At 54.8% G+C, this 16,567-nt stretch overlaps 1 protein-coding gene across 1 annotated transcript; it reads right to left on the bottom strand.

Moving 5' to 3' along the window:
- Window positions 1–218: 218 nt before the first annotated feature.
- On the bottom strand, window positions 219–1,924 carry LOC122896614 (calpain-15-like). Its single transcript, XM_044234724.1, is given in 2 exon segments — window positions 219–1,361; window positions 1,364–1,924. Coding segments are annotated over 2 exon segments (1,569 nt in total). The 3' UTR covers window positions 219–353.
- Between the last annotated feature and the right edge of the window lie 14,643 nt (window positions 1,925–16,567).

Raw genomic sequence — 16,567 nt, 5'->3', positions numbered from 1 at the left:
TTCTAGGAGTGAGGCTCCCAGCAGCCTCCTCCAGGTAGGAAGCCCCGAGCCCCTAGGGAAAGAGAAGCCTCACCGTGGCTGGGGCCGTCTGAACCCAGCCCGCAGGCGGCTGGTCCCAGGGGCGGGCACACAGGCCTGGCGGGCGCACAGGCCTGACCGCTCCAGGCGGGTTCGAGGTATTCTGCTTTGCGGCTGGGAGGCCCCGGGCGGGAGGGAGGGGCGGGGAGGAAGGCCTAGGGGAAGCTACTACAGCTAGTGGCTCCCTGGGCGGGGTCCTGAGATTCTGATTCAAGCTTCCTCTGTTGGGGTCTCCCTCATAAAGTGCGCGTTGGGGGGCTGGGAAGGTGGGGTGGTCACAGAGGCCGGGGGCCATGCAGGCCAGCGACTTCAGGCGTGAGAGGGGGGCTGTGGGTGCCCCTGGAGGTTGTCCAGTCACTGAGGAAGGACTGCGCAGCCTTGCGGTGCGCCAGGCGGTGGGTGATGGAGAAGCCTGCGTTGCCCTCCAGCTGGGACAGGATCACCAGGACCTGCCTGTGCAGCGGGGGCACGCTGTCCTGCGTGCGCAGGCTGCCGCGCGTGGACACCACATTGAAGCTGTCGGAGCAGTCGCACTGCACGTGCAGGTAGGACTTGGGGTGCCGGTTCTCCACCACCACGATGAGGCCCGCCCAGCCGTGCGTCAAGTAGTAGCAGGTCATGCCCTCGCGTCCCTTGCGTGCTGGCCGGGGGCCCGGCGCGGCGGGGCTCCAGTGGTTGAAGGCACAGCACACCACGGCGTACTTGCCGGGCTCCAGCATCACGTCTCAGTTGACGAACTTCTTGACGGCGCGCTTACTGTGGGCCAGCAGGCGGCCCAGGCTCAGGCGGCCCCCACTGCTGAAAGACGCACGGAACACCAGGACGCACAGGTCCAGGAGGTGGCTGTCCACCGTGTCTGCGCGCCTGCTGCCCTCCTGGAAGAGGGCGAACTCCAGGGACGCGCGCTCCAGCACCGTGAGAGCAGTTACCCCCACCGGCCCGCTGGCAGAGCTGGGAAAGCAGCCCCGCACACGCGCCTCCTGCCAGTCCGAGTGCACCTTGCAGATGTCCACGGAGTTGAAGTACCTGATGAAGTCACTGTACTCCATCCAGAAGACGCCCTCGCTGCTGCCGTGCGGCATGAGCTCGCTGCGCAGGTGCCCCGGCCAGTGTGGCCACTCGTCTGACCAGCTGCCATTACAGGAGAAGCGGCCCCACGGGTTCCGGAGGCGCAGGAGCCTGGAGCCCTGGACATCGCGGACGTCCAGGATGGAGTAGGCGTGGCGGGGACGCAGGCCCAGGCTCTCGTAGGCAGCGTCGTCCACCTTCATGTTGCCCCCCCCCCACAGGAGGCACCCATGAGGAACCCAGCCTCCTTAGAACTCAGCATTTTGGCCCAGATGAGGTCAGTGTCAACGGGCTCCTCACGGGGGTTAGTGGAGCTGACCTGCAGCGCCAGGCTCTCACAGGGGGCGCCGGTGAGTGTGGCCAGGCCTTCGATGGCGCGCCCCGCCTGGAGGGCAAAGTAGGAGCCGTACAGCTTGGCCAGCGCCTTCTCGATGAGGGCCACCCACAGCTGCTTCCGCTGAGCCTGGGAGAAGAGGAGGAAGCCGGCCTCGTCACAGGGCAGCATGTCATCCACCAGCACCGTCGTCCACGTGCCGTCCTTGCACAGCCGCACCTGGTAGGCGCCCTCCGCGCACAGGTTGCGTGTGACCATCACCCGCTCCACCAGGTCGAGCCGCTCCGCCAGCACGGCCAGCGCACTCAGGAACCTGCACAGAGTCTCCACACTACCCTTGTCACCCCTCAGCCCTAGCTTCTCTGCCCCACAGGGGCTTAATGACTCACAGCGCCAAGAGGCACCAGCAGCCCCTGTATATCTTCCTTCTTCTTCCTGGGACATGAAGGCATGGGGCAGAAGGGGACGTCTACCTTTAAGCACCCGTCTGTGGGGGTGCCCTCACAAGCATGTGGGGACCAAGGGTGCAAACACCTTCCTCTGGTATCTTTCCCCTAGAGATGACGTTGTTGAAATGTCCTTCTCGCATGAGCCTGATGAGCCACGAGCCACGAGCCTTCTTGCCTCTCACATACTTCCATCTCTCCTTATGCTTCCAATCTGGATTATTAGTAGGGAAATGGTCATAGATAAGCCTCTAAGGACAGGGCCTGGCCCATAATAGGCGCTCAATAAATATTTGCTAATGATTGAGTGAATGCGTTCCTCTGTTAATATAGCATGATCAACAATGTCAAGATTGGTTCCCACTCTGGACCACGAGTTCCCTTCACCAAGAGCAGGGCAGCATCTTCTCAAACTGTGCATCCCCAGAGGCTAGCACACACCCATAGGTGCTCAGCAAATGTTGGATGAGTGAGCTTATTGAGGGCCCCGCCCCTCAGGTCCGGCACTGTAGTGTGTCCTGGGAAAGCAAGCAGTGATGAAAAAGCAGTGTTGGGGCCCCTGATGCTGAGACACTGGAAGCCCCAGCTGGTGTGCTAAGGGTAGGAAAATGAGTGAGTGGTTTGCTCTTTGAAGTGAGGTGAGGAGTAGGGGGGCGCAAGGAGAAAGCCCTCCCGGGGGAGATAGCTTTCATCCCGAGCTTTGTCGCCTGTGACGTTCTCCAAGTCTCTTTCTTTGATCATGAACATTAGCTCTCTGGTCCATTCAAACTAAGTGCCATTCATTCAGTATCTCAGTTCATCAAGAGGACAATCCTAGAAATAGGTGTTATTACCATCCCTGGGTAACTAAAGACCAAAGGGAGACTCAGAAAAGATAGCAAAGGAACCCAGATCATTCATGCCGTGAGCAACAAAATTGCACCTTTATCCCAGATTTCCAGACCCCAGAGTTCACGGGTTGATGCCATGTTCACCTTTCTCCAAATCCGTACACACACCATAGAATGTGGCAAATGTGCTCTCTCCTCAGAATCACCCCTATCCTGCCCCCCTGGAGAATGCCACTGTCAGCTTAGGCATGTAAGCCCCCAATCGGCTTCTCTTGCTGCAGCTGCAAGAGAGGCAGCAGAGCGTGAGGACTCAAAGCGCAGGATCTGGAGCCAGCTCTGCCACTCACTGCTCTGTGTCGCAGAGCAAGATGAGGACCCTCTTTGGGCCTCAGGTTCTTCATCTGTAAAATGGTGATAAGAATGTTACCTGCCTTGTAGAGGAGTTATGAAGATTCAGTAAGTAATACAGTACTTAGGACAGTGCCTGGAACATAGTAAGTATTCAACAAGTATAAATCATTTTAATGTAGCTTTTCTATTTTTATGTACCTATATCTATAAGTGTGTGTGTGTGTGTGTGTGTGTGTGTGTATGAATGTTGTATATTTGTAGCTTGGCATCCAATTTCTTCCTGCGGGATAGGATTTTGTCAGGTGGAGAAGGGCATTCTGAGCATGTGGGGAAATGAGCGCAAAAACTTGAGGTGTGGGGAAATACGTGCTGTGTGTTTGGGGAAGTTGGGGGAGGACCAGCTCACCTGGAATGGAGGGAGACAAGACCCTGGGAGGCTTCCTTGGCATAATAGAGCTGGGAAGAAAGCCCAGGACCCCTCAAAGCTCCTGAGATGCTCCTGTGAGGCCTGCCTTCAAGTTGTAGAGCGGGCTCTTGGCCTTCGTGTCCTCTGGCGGAACCTCTGGCAGGGTGGCTGGGACTAGGGCCGCCCTCCCCAGAGACCTTAACAAGCCCATAGGGACCAGGGTTTGCATGGGGCAGGCGGCCGTCTGTCTCAGTCTACCCAGGCCCCGTGCTCCGGGCTCGCTTCCCAGTCAGCATGAGAGGCCGTCTTTCCTCTTCAGAGAGAAGAGGGGGAAGGGGTGGCAGGGGCAGGGCCCCCTCAGCATCTGGAAGGTGCCACCTTGGGATGAGCTCGCCTCTGAATGCGGAAGGCCGGGTGAAGGGGCCAGGGCAGCCTGCCAGGGTGGGCTCCCCTTCTCAGCTGAGGTCTAATGGGAGCTGACAAGAGCAGCTGTGAGCCTTTGATCTGCCCTTCAGGTATGTGTCCCAGCTCGGAATGGGGAAGCTGGAATGAGGAATGTTGATGAGGGCGGAGATAAGAGAGGATCAGTCCAACCAGGCAGAAAGGGCCCTGGGCCACTAGGCCAGGGCTTGGAGGGAAAAAGAGAAACTGGAAAGAGAAATGAGACTAGAAAAAGGCCTGTCCAGCGTCCAAAGGAATGGCTGCCGGTCCCCTTCCTTCCCCACTTGGGGAGAGGCCCCAGAGGTGAGAGACACTCCTCTGGACTCGGATGGGGCCAGGCCCCTTGCGTGGGTGGGGTTCACACTGCCATGTGGTCCTCATTTCAGGTCTGAGCACGGGCACTCCACCCTGCCGCACCTGGCCAGACAGTAGGTGGGGCCAGGCTCAGACTCGAGTCAGCCTCAGCAGGTGAATTGGGGTGGGGGCCCCCCTGAAGCTGCCAGCCCCGAGATCTGAGGCCCAGCTGGGGCCCAGTGGGTATTTTGCCAGTTGGCCCCAGCCCAGGAGACACCTGCTTGGCGTGGCCCAGACAGATCCATGGGCCTCCCCCTGCAGATTCTGAGGCCACCACAGCTCCCTTAGCCAAGGGGCCAAGCAGCATTTTCCCAAAGGCTTCTAGGAACAGGCTGCACACCACTTCTCCAGGTAGTTTGTGGACTTGCTCGGTCACCCTCAGCACCTACCACCCGACCCCGGGCTGCCTTCTGGTCACCTTGACTTCCACCTCTTCAAAGGAAATACCTAGACGCCGACCCAGAGAAAAATTAGGATGAGAGCCCGCAGGAAGACTAGGCAGCACACCAAGAGGGCTGGTGGGGAGCCTGAGTGAGATGCCCCTAGGCTCCAGCACACCTTGGGAGGGATCCCCAACCCAAGCCTCTCAGAGTGGGAGCTGGCCAGTACGGCAACGAAGAAATCAAAGAGCCGAGTCAGGGAGTCCCCCAGGCACACGGCCCTCTGTAGCCCAGAGGACTGCTATCATTCTTGGTCCATTTCTTTCCCTGTTACAATTGAAGTACAGTTGACGTGCAATGTTGTGTTAGTTTCAGGTGTAAAAAACCGCAATTCGACAGTCTTCTACATTACTTGATGGTCACCATTAAGTGTAGTCGCCATCGGTCACCAAACAATGTTATTGCAATATTATTGACTGTGTTCCCCAGGCCGTACTTTTCAGCTCCATGACTTGTTTATTTTATAACTGCGAGTTTGTACGCCTTCATCCCCTTCATCTATGTCATCTATCCTCCCAACACCCCTCCATGCCAGAAAACTACCACTTCGTTCCTCTGTATTTAAGAGTGTTTGCAATGGGGGAAAAAAAAAAAGAAGATTCTTAGTCCATTTATCAGTTGTCTCACTGGAGCACCAGAGTGTTAAGGGTGGGAGGAGGCTTGAAGGCCACGTCATCTTGTTCTCAGCTAATGCTCTGCAAGGCTCCTCCTTGCATAACCCCCCAACCCCCTCCCAGGGGGCTCAGTTTCTTTCCCTTCTTGGACCCCACTCTGGTTATCAAACAGGGATTCGCTGGTAATAGTCTGCATTATTCTCCCTGTCCCTTCCTCCTCAGGACTACTCTGCTTTCTAAACACTCCTTAATGGGGGAGAGGGGGACAGCTTGAGGGGCCAAAAGAGTACCATGACCTGCACACTCACCTCAAGCTTGCCCTGGCCTTCAGGCAGGCCCCTCCCCTCAAGGATGGACCTGGTGAGTTTTCTCCAAATCCACGATTTTTTGTCAACTTTCTGTCCAATGGCAGCTCTTCAAATTTCTGAAGAGGAAAATGATGCCCCCCCACACGTGCACAGGGTAAAGAATGTCAGTTCCTTCAAAGGATCCTCCTAACTAGGATGTAAGCTCTGTATCCCACATCCCAGCCAGCTGATTCTTGCAGCGGAGAGGGAGGGGTGGAAACCCAGAGTGGCCTTCCTCAGGATCTCGAAATGTCTGCTTGGAGGAAGGTGGGCGAGGCCAATGTCCAGCTTGGGTCTTCTGTATCTCTGCCAATTGTTCCCGTTGCCCCTACTCCCAATGCCCCAAGCAGCAGGACCACAAGCAGCCACTGACACTTGGCCAAGACTCCGTGTGCCCTCCTGACTCCCTCTCTTTCCTTCTGCCAGGGCATAAACTTTGCAGAGCGGCAAGGAGCTGCCCAGAAAGGAAGCCCACCACCAGAACCTAGATCTCGTTCATTTTCGTAAAGAGCCCAGCTCCGCAAGCAAGGCAGGCTCGGTGACTTCTGTTCCATTTGCCTGGCCATACCATTGATCCCTCTCTTCTGGAGCCCCTCGCCTTCCTCAAAGGCCAGGCCTAGAGATCCAACATGCTGGTTTGGGGCAAATGGGGTCTAGTTCCATTTAGGAAGTTGCAAGCTGGCTGCCTCAAGCTCCCAGGGGTGGGAGCAGCGTCGGAGGTGGGGCTGGACTCCCCAGTGATCCTGGGCCTCGAACCTAAGAGCCCTGAGACCTGAGACCTGGCCAGACCTCCAGGAGATGACAGTATGGAGGGAGCTTGCAAATGAATGGGGTCAACCAGCCTAGCACATCCCCCCACCCCTGCCCTTTGGCCTCCTCTTTAGAGTGCGGAGGAGTTGGAATATTGCCCTCTCTCCCTGGGGTGGTCACCTGCTTCCTCCCCACCTGAGCCCCAGGCTGCAGAGGAGGTGGAAAAGGGTAGGGAAGGGGCTGGCCTGCCCTAGCTAACCTTGGCCTAGAAGAATATGCAGAGCAAGCTGGGGACAGGGCCCCTTCCCCAGCCAAGGGCCCAGTGATAAGGAAAGGGATGGGGGCAGCTGGAGGCCGGCAGTGGGAGGGAGAGGAGAGTGTAGAGAATGTGCTGTGTCAGCCTTGTGCTGAGCCCTAAACTAACAATTCCCTCTTCCTCCCCTCCCGAGCCCCTCCCCCTCCTCCCTCCCTCCTCTCCCGAGCCCCTCCCCCCTCCCCTTCCCTTTTTTCCCATTCTAGGTCTCTATCGCCTTGGCTTCCTGCCTTTGTTTCCTTCTCCCTTTGTCTTGGGCTCTCTTGCTGCCGGCCTCTGTTTCTTGGTACCTCTCTATATCCCTGTCTGCCTCGCTCCCGGCCTTCTTCTCCATCTGTGCGCATCTGTTGCCCTCTCTGCTTCTCTTCTCGGCCCCTGCCTCTCTCTCTTTGTTTGACTGTTGCACAACCTGCTCCTACGTCTGTCCGTCTTTCTGTGTCCTTGAGTGTGTCTGTCTCTATGGCATTTCTTCCATCTTTCTCTTTGTCTCTCTGCTTCTCTCCCGCTGTCTCTCTCCCTACCAGTATCTTTCTATACCTGTCTCTGTCTTGCCCTGGCCCCTGCCTTCTCTCCCTTTCTCTCCCTTGTGTGGCTCCCAAGAGGCTTTCTGCAGCCGCTGAAGCACAAAGTGTGAACCCCAGGCCCCCAGTTGGCTGGCCATGCTTCAGAGAGGGCCTATGCCTGCTTTAAGCAGCACAGAGAAGGAGTGGGGGAGGGAAAGAGGAGGGCTCTAGGAAAGCTTGCCCAGGGAAGACTGGGGAAGGAAGACAGCAATCTTTCGTAGCATCAAGCACACCACCACCTCCTTCTTTATCCTGTGACGGCAAGACTCTTTACCCCCATTTTCTGGGTGACACAGCACTTGGTCTAAGTGAGGGAAGTAACTGGTCCAGGACTGCCAGGCATCAGTGGCAGAGCCGCTAGGGTTAGAACCCGGGACTCTCTGCCTCCGTTGCCCACTAAGAGAGGGTCTGCCCTTTCAGGATTCTGAAGCCACCCTCTGCAAACCCATGCCTGTCTCCACCTGATAGCTCTCTTCCTCTGGGAAACTTGTGTGGACTCTCTGAGTAAAGGACCTATTCAGAGACCCACTGGAAAGCAGAGCTGCTGAGTTTCGAGGTCATCACAGAGAAGCCGCCCTGAGCTGGCCCCAGGAGAGACACTCCCAGGGCCTCTTAAGAGTCATGGCCGACAACGTGGCATTTGTTGGGTCACACAGAGAGCTCGGAGCTGGGTGGTCCTCGTCCTTGTCTCAGCCCAGCCCCTCTTATTGCACAGATGGGAACATGGAGACCCAGAGAAGGGGAGTGGGCCCAGGCCAGCTCAGAACATGCCTTCAGCAGAACGGGGACAACATCCAAAGAGGGAAATTATCAGGGATGAGTCTGGCTTGTGAGACTAACACAGTAATTCTATGCAAGCCCGTCCACACTTCCAACGTGACTGCAGCCCAGGCACTTGGGGAGAAGCTGGGTCAAGTCCTTGTGCCCAAGCCCTTCTCATCTCTGGGGCTCTCTGGAGGTAGAGTTGGACCCTCCCTGAGGTCTCATGGTCTGTAGCCTTTGGCGTGCTGGCTCCCTCCCTCGGGGCACGGTGGGCACTGCCCCAGGCTGGCAGAACAGCTGGTAGGTAAGGTATTCTTCACTGACAGCTACAAAGAGAGACCGGGGGAGAGGAATGACCAACACATAGAAGGGATGAAGAGAGACAGAAGCAGAGGCTACAAGCTGGCGAGCCAGCAGGCAGGGCTGCGGGGCCTGCGGTGGGGCCGAAGGGAGTCTAGAGGTAGCTTCATGGGCATTCTTTCCTTCTTCTCGGGTCCTAGCCAGTCCCATCTGAGTCTCTACAAGGCTGTTCATGGGCTTGACCTCATTCTGTGCCTCACTGCATGCCTGTGTGACGTCGGCAGGGCTGGCACCATTGTTGCTCATTTGCCGGGAGAGGAAACTGAGGCCCAGCAAAGCCAAGCTGTTTGACCAAACTGGGACAGCAGCAGGGTGCTGCCAAATCACAACCTTGAGCCATCTTCCCGTGGCCTTTGTGCTCCGGGAAACAGTGGCATGGGGTTACCCTGAAGAATTCCCAAGTAAAGAACAGGGTAGAGAAGTGGGGAGCCAGATTCGGGAAACAGTGGCATGGGGTTACCCTGAAGAATTCCCAAGTAAAGAACAGGGTAGAGAAGTGGGGAGCCAGATTCGCTGAGGGGCATTTAGAGGGAAAGAGAAAATGATTAAGGGTGAAGAAGGATTGGCTGAGAGGGAAAGATGAAAGGAGCCAGCAGACAGGGCTGGGCGCAGGGATGAGTCAGGCCAACGGCCTCCTGAGATAGTGATCTACAAATATCTCTGAGGTGTCAACAGCCAAGTAGGCTTCAAGGAGGAGGAGGAGTAGCAGGAACACTGCACAGCAGAAAGAGGAGGGGACGGGTGGGAAATGGAGTGGCTTCTCCAGGCAGCACGGAGATAGCCTCTAGGGAACTTGTGCTGCAAGAGGCACATACACTGGAGGGCCCCCCAGAGAGGGCGCTGTCCCCACCCCAGCATCTCCCACCAAGCAGTTAGCTCACTGCTCATTTTCTGTGCCCCCACCCAGACCGGGACCCTGCACCAACTTGCGCCTCTTCTATCTCTAATGATTCAGTGAGCGCACATGGCGTATTCCCAGGCCTGGGCCAGATTATCCATCCATATCCACCTTCCTCAGAGTTGTTCCACAGCCCAAGGGTAGGAGTTGAGGGGAACGGGAGCCCACCTGCCTAGGCCTGTTCCTTCCCGCCTCCCCCAAGGCTTCAGACGCTGGGAGGCCTGGGCGGCCTGAGCAGGGCACTCTAGGCACTCAACTGCCTCCACCTCAATACTTTGCTAAGAGCAAAAGGCAATCCTAGCCTGATGGCCCCCTACCCCAACCAGGAACCTGCAAGTCTAATTTAACATAAAAATTCCTGTGTAAACTTCCTTTATCTCTAAACCCTCCAAGATATGTGCTGGCAATCATCCCCAAGCATATGGCCCACCCATATGTATACATCTGAAGGGTCTCAAGACTAAAGTTTTATTAGGTGGTAATAAATGACCTTTTCCCAACAACAGCTTGCCCCTCAAGGTCCTGGACACCTTGCCTCCAAAATTCCTTAGAGACGTACTCTATTCCTGACCCCCTCCTATCTTGCAAATATATAACAGGCAGCAGCTCCTTCTGCCCATGGGCCCTGTCCCTGGGCTTTAATAAACCACCATTTTGCACCAAAGATGCCTCAAGAATTCTTTCTTGGTTATCAGCTCTGGACCTCACCCCACCGAACCTCACTTATACTCTAAAACTTCACCAGCTGCCACCCACAGAGAGCAGTGACCAGTGCCCAGGTCTCACACTCACACTTCCTGGAGCTCTGCTCAGCGTCCTGATGGGAGGGCCCGGGGCTCCGGTGCTGCTCTGCTGGATTGCAGCTCAGGGAGAGAGATGATGTTTCAGAGTTCGAACGCGAGAATGTTGACTGGAGAAAACAGACAAAATGGGATGGAGGCTGCTTTTATCGAGGGGTTAGAAATATTGCTGTACCCTCCCACCAGCCCGCGTGTGCCCAGACCTCACACACACAGACACACACACTCGCATATATGTGCAGGCCTCTCTTCTGCGCCCCCCGTACTGGAGTAAAATGGGGGAAAGTGGGCAGGGTTCACAGGGGCCAGAACTGCTCCATGTGTTTCTTTCTGTGTGGTAGCACAGCTTTGCAAGGTAGCACTCACGGTTCTGTGTGATACGTGAGGAGACTGAGCCTTAATATGACCAAGGGACTCACTGAGGCTCTCACAGCTCAAGAGCCATGGAGCAGGGCCTCAGACCCAGATGTGTCTGTGCCCCAAGCCCACAGTCTCTGTGGCCTCCTCCCAGGGTATAGATTCTGCAACTTCCTCCCTCCCTCCCTGTCCACTTGGCTTACAAGCTCAGGCCCTTCAGAAGTTGCCCTCTGGGCCTCCCGCAAAGTCCCACCTTCCAGGCAAATGAAGCCAGGCCTGCCGGGGGCAGCAGCCAGGAGGAGGTGCCCCGGTTCTGCTGTTCCCAGAGCTGGGATGAGTACCTCCTGTCTGCCCCTCCTGGCACCCTACTGGGAGCAGATGGGCGCAGCCAAGGCAGCCCTGCTGGGGCCTTCCCACTCTAGTCCAAGAGCCCCACATGGGAGATGCCCCGGCAAAGCATCACGAGGGGGCAAGCCTCAGGGGAATTCACCAACGGTCACAACAGCAACTCCTGCGTACAGGGTCATCTCCGTCTCTAGGGTGCTTCCAGAGGTATGCTTCATAGACGTCCCCCCTAGCCATGAAGGAGAGAGGGAGGGATTATGGTACCTATTTACCAGGTAAGAAAAAAGGAGAACCAGAGGGGACAGTGGCTTGTTCATGGTCAAGTTAGACCACAGAGTGATGCTTTGAGGGTTTTTTAAAATTTTTATCGCAAGCCTGGTACAACAAAGAAACTTGTGTGTGTATACATACACACATATGTATACACGTGTACGTGTGTGTATATGCGTGTATACATATACAAACGGGGATATACAAAATGGAAACATGTCTGGGGAAACAGTACTGATCATCACTGCATGGGATACTCCATTTCCTTCTTTCAGAATCCCAGTCAAGATTCACCTAATCAATGGCTCAACTTGCTAATGAGTTGCAATGTGCAGTCTAATAAAGACTGTTCTGAGAGTTCCAGAACACGCACTCAGCTCTCCCACCTCAAAGCCAGAGAGGGCTCTTGGGTTATGTCCTACTGCCTCATGAAAAAAAGGGGACAGGACAGGCTTCATCAAGCAAGGAGATGGGAAGGCAGTAGAAGATTGGCCTAGGGTCCTGAGGCCTATGGGGCCAGAGGGAAGCCTCCTGGTGAGGACTACCCGCACCTCTGAGCCAACACAAGAGTGAGAGAGACCCCAAAAGCTGGTCCCTGAAGGTACAGAGGACCCGGATGCCGATACTGAGGCCTCATTGGGTGGGGCCTGTGACAGAGCTGATAGGAGGGCACAGACAGCCCTGACTCAAGGGTGGTCCCCACATCCATGCCTGTTCTTGGGCTCTCCCACCTGCCCAGAGTCTTCGGCTCCAAGGTGACCTCTTCCGTGAAGCCTTCCCTGACTGCCTCCCCATTGCCGATTAGCTCTTCTACCTCCAGACCTCTAAACCTTGTATCCACTGTCTTCACTGGCACTTGCCGCCTTCTACCTTTTATTAAGATTGTTGGCATGTCTCACCTCTCCAACTGGATGGTCAGCTTGCTGAGTAGAGGACTGGCATCTCACTCCACCCCAGCTCAGCACGGTGCCCAGCCAGCGATGTTGAATGCATTCGTTGCCATTTCCACTGACATCGTTGGTGGGTCCAGGGTCCTAGAAGAAATTGCCGATATGAGGTCGGAACCATCATCATGACTCTAAGACCTCATGGAGACCAGGAGATTTACAAATATAATATTGGCTTTCCAACAGGGAGGAAAGGTAAACTTTGGTGGTATTAGGCCATTTGGCTCCGTCTGGAAGCCTAACAAAATTCTAGAGAATTGTCAAGTTGCTGGTTGGTGGGAAACCTGCAAATGAAGCCAGGAGGTGAGGAAGCAGGGGTTTCCTTATAAACAGGCCAGGGCCCGTTAGTCCTCAGTTTATTTTGTGACTTTGCTGGTCTCTGGAGTGCAGCAAAGCTCTGACAAGGACCCTCACACTGTTCCTGTCAACAAGATGGAAAATGGTGGACTGGAAAAGGTCAGACGAGGTGCACTTGGAGCTCAACACCAGGACTCAAAGGGTCTTGGGGTGCCTGGGTGGCTCAGTCAGTTAAGCGTCTGCCTTCCCCCCAGGTCGTGATCTCAGGGTCCTGAGATGGAGTCCCATATTGGAGTCCCTGCTCAGCAGGGAATTTGCTGCTCCCTCTGCCTCTGTCCCTCCTTCATTCTCTCTCTCTCTCAAATAAATAAATAAAATCTTAAAAGAAACTGAAAGAACCTTGATTGATGTCAACAAGGAAGGAATTACTTAGCATGCTGCCACAGGGCCCAGGGCTTCATCCCATCCCGCACATTGAGCTCACGGATGATCTGGAGGAGAACGCAGAAGGCCTAAGCACCAGGAAACGCCCCAAGACCCAGAGCCGCGAGGCCCAGCTAACACACTGAATTGAAAAATGAAAACAAAAATAAAACAAAAATCTCAACTGGCTGGGACCTGGGGCCCAAACCCACCAGATAAACTCGAGCAGGAGTGAACAGAAAGTCTTGCTTTGAGAGTCAAAGCCCGACTGCACAAATATGGGGCTGGGGAGACAGGGCTTAACAGCCGCATGTGTGAAAAGGACGTAGGGCTTTGAGCTGACCACAAGCTCCACAGAAGCCAACAGTGTGACGTGGCGGCTAAAAAAAGCTAATGAAATCTCGGACTGTATGAATAGAAATACAGTTCCCAGACGCGGGGAGGTAATAGCTCTACTGTACTCCGCGTGTCCAGGCCATCTGGAATACGGGGCCATATTATAGGCCCCCATATTTGCCAAGGCACATTGATAAACAGGCAGGGGAGGTCACCCGGGCTGGGGAACCACAATGTGTGAGAAACCATTGCGGAGACTGGAGCTGTTTACCTTGTCCAAGGGGGATCCTGAACCTTGGCCTAAAATAGCAACATTCTGCAGAGGCTCAATCACACTGAGCACTGACTTTGAGCTAGGCACTGTGCAGAGGGCTCTCCAGACGTGGAACCCCCACAGTGGCCCTAAGGGAGACGGACTCAGAGAGGTGGAGTAACTTGAAGGAACTCCTAGGAAGCCGCGGAGCCAGTGCACGGCCCAGATCTGCTTTAGCTCCAAAGACCAAGCTTTTGTCCAAATACCTTGAAGGCCAATGTGGGGCAGAGGGAACAAGGGTGGTCTTTATGGTCCAAGAAGGCATACCTGGGACATGTGGGTAGAAACCACTGGAAAGTATGATTTCGGCTCAATACGTACATGGTGTTTGAGGGTTTTGCCTTGCTTTGTTCTGTTTTGCTTTAACTTTTTATTATGGAAAATCTTAGATACATGTAAAAGTAGACACGAGAGTTCCACGAGCCGCCATGTGTTTGCCCATCACCCGTTCTCAACAATTAGCAACTCATGGCCAACCTGGTTTCACTTCCAACACCCCCACCCCGACTCCTCAGCCAAGGGTTATTTGAAGTCAGATTCCAGACATCCCATCAGGGTGTAAACAGACAATGATTTTTATCAGGCAGCCCTGTCCTGAGAGAGAACTGGCATCTAGGAGAGAGAAGGAAGAGGCTTATTGTTAATGGAGGGGTAAAAGGATCCCCGAGGACATTTGTCACTCATATAAACAGAGAATGGCCACTGCCAGCTCCTTCTCCTTTTGAACATAACCAAATCGGTGGGGGCAGCTCGAGGAGCAGAGGCTGGTGCTGCCATCTGGGTGAAGGTGCCCTGGGCTTGCAAAGCTTTTCCCTAGCAGTGCAAGACAGGGAGCCCCTTACTCTCTCTGGCCTGGAGCTGACACATTATTACCCTTGATTCCCAAGATTTGTTCCCCAAAAAGGGGGGGGCATATTTCCCTACCTCTAACTCTCTCTCTCTCTCTCTCCCCTCTCTCCCCTTCTCATATTCACATGCTCACATACCCTTTTAGAGTCTTTGGAAGGCATGTCCTAGACTGCCTTTCACACCTTGCCCTGGAGCCTGGCATGAGTCACCTCCTCACTGTGGACATGTGGGCACAGGTCTTCATGGGAGCCAGCCGTGGGAGCAAGCAAACTTCAAGGCTTCAGGGACCGTCAACCCCCAGGCCTTGCCTATACTTCTAGTAGGTGGTTCTCCTGGGTTCTGCCTACCCCGGGCTCAGTGGCCTTCATGCACGGTCCTTCTTTACCTGCCCCTCCCCCAGCCTGCAGCTGGGACTTCAGCCATGGAGTGCCCACATCAGCCAGGAGCAGAGCACATGACCCAAAGTCCCACATTTCATCCATCTCAGAAAAGCTCTGGCCCCCACCTTGAGCATTCATCTCCAAATGTGTCCATAGCATGACAGGGTTACTGTTTAGTTTTGATGGGTCCCAAACATGTGGGTTTGTGTTAGCTTCTCAGTCTTTGACTCGAGAGCAGGAGTTGTACTCCTAGTATCCTCTCTGAATGGGGAGCAATGACAGTTAGGTTTTTAAATAAGTAAGTGTACTCCCCAGAGAACATGGTGGAAGAGCTAAGAGCGGGGAATATGACTGGCAACGTTGGTGGTTTGTTGGTGATAACGGTGGTGGTACAGATGGGAAACTCAAGGCTGGTGAGGACAGTGATGTTGGCTTTTATTCAGTCAGTGAGGGTAGTGACGCAAGTGGACACAGTGACGATCAAGGTAAAAGAAATCATGGCGGTGGCAGGGGCTGGAGTTTTGGGCTCCAGGTAGCTATCTTCCGTGGTGTGGCAAATGCTCTCCACACCAATTCTGAGAATGAAGGTACCTCCTGAAGGCCCCCAGTCTCCCCTGAGAGCATCCCTCCCGCCAGAAGCTGACCCAAATGCTCAAGTTCCCGAGGACCTCTGTTCAGCTAGGTCTCAGAAGAGGCAGGGATGGGTAGGCCACATAGAGGACTTCTCTGGGGGTGTCTTGACACAAAGACGCCCAGGCCAGACAGCAGGTTCAAACCCACTCTGGTCGCTGGCAATCCCCAGGTTTGGCTTCACCAAGTCTCAGATGCCAAGAGAGCTGTGCCAGACTCTGGAATTCTCTTGCATCTGAAATCCCTGTAGTTGCTGGGGGACAAGAGGCTGGATGACCAAGGGAAGCTGGCGAGGCTCTTTTCTGTGCCCAGGAAGACAGACCCCCGTCATCCTGGGCAAGAGACCTATCTGGGAGTGAGATGGGTGGGCCTCTGACTCCCCAGAAGGCTGAGATGTCTGACCTGGCAGCCTGAGGTCCCTCAGGACAGAGAAAGTAATCTGGGATCCCATGAGGAGGGATTCACTCCTGCCTTGGCAACTGCACAGTGATGCAAATCTGGTCTTCTGGGGTGGGGGGATAAGTGGGGGGGGCAGACCCACATTGCTGTAGAATAAGTGGGAGGGGGCAGCCCTACTTATTCTATGGGGGAGTGAGAAAAGTAGGGTTTTTGGAAGCCAGACAGATCTAAGTTGGAGTCCAGGCTCCAGCTCTTCCCAACATTGTGCCCAGGCATGCTCAAATCCCTTCATCTTGCCACAGCTCTGTTTCCTCATCTGGTTAATTTCCCTGACTAGCAGTTGTTCTTTTTCCTCCTTTTGCATCTTACAGGGGTACTACTGTCTTCCCCAATACTTTACCCACTCTGTGCATCCAAACAACCCTAAGTAAGAGACTAGGGTCCTCAAGAGCCTTGAGTTACCACCATTGGACCCAATGTACTGGGACAATCTCAGGTTAGGCACCGGTCCATATAGAGGTTTCCTGGAATGCCAAACGGTGATGACCCCTTTGTAGCTGGGAGAGAGGAGAGTGGCTCTTCCTCATCGCCAGAGATGGCAGGGATGGAGAAGGAAAGGACACTGTGTAGCAGGGATGGAGGAGGAAAGGACTCTGTGTGTTTTATCCCTTCTCTTTGGTCCTCTGGCACTTCCTCCCCAAGCTCTTCTGTCTGGCACAGAGCATACATCATCTCGTGATGTCTTTTGCATGATGGTTAGGAAACCTTGTATTATTTAACTTGGCGTGTGTGTCTGAGTGGGTGCTATGTCCTCCACTAGCCCGCAAGGGCCCCCGATAGCAGGGGACACCCCTTCCTCTCTTTTC

This window comes from Neovison vison, chromosome X (assembly GCF_020171115.1).
Source record: "Neovison vison isolate M4711 chromosome X, ASM_NN_V1, whole genome shotgun sequence".
Taxonomy (NCBI): Eukaryota; Metazoa; Chordata; class Mammalia; order Carnivora; family Mustelidae; genus Neogale; species Neogale vison.
Note: the sequence above shows the minus strand (reverse complement) of the source record. Positions and strands in the feature narration are given on the sequence as shown.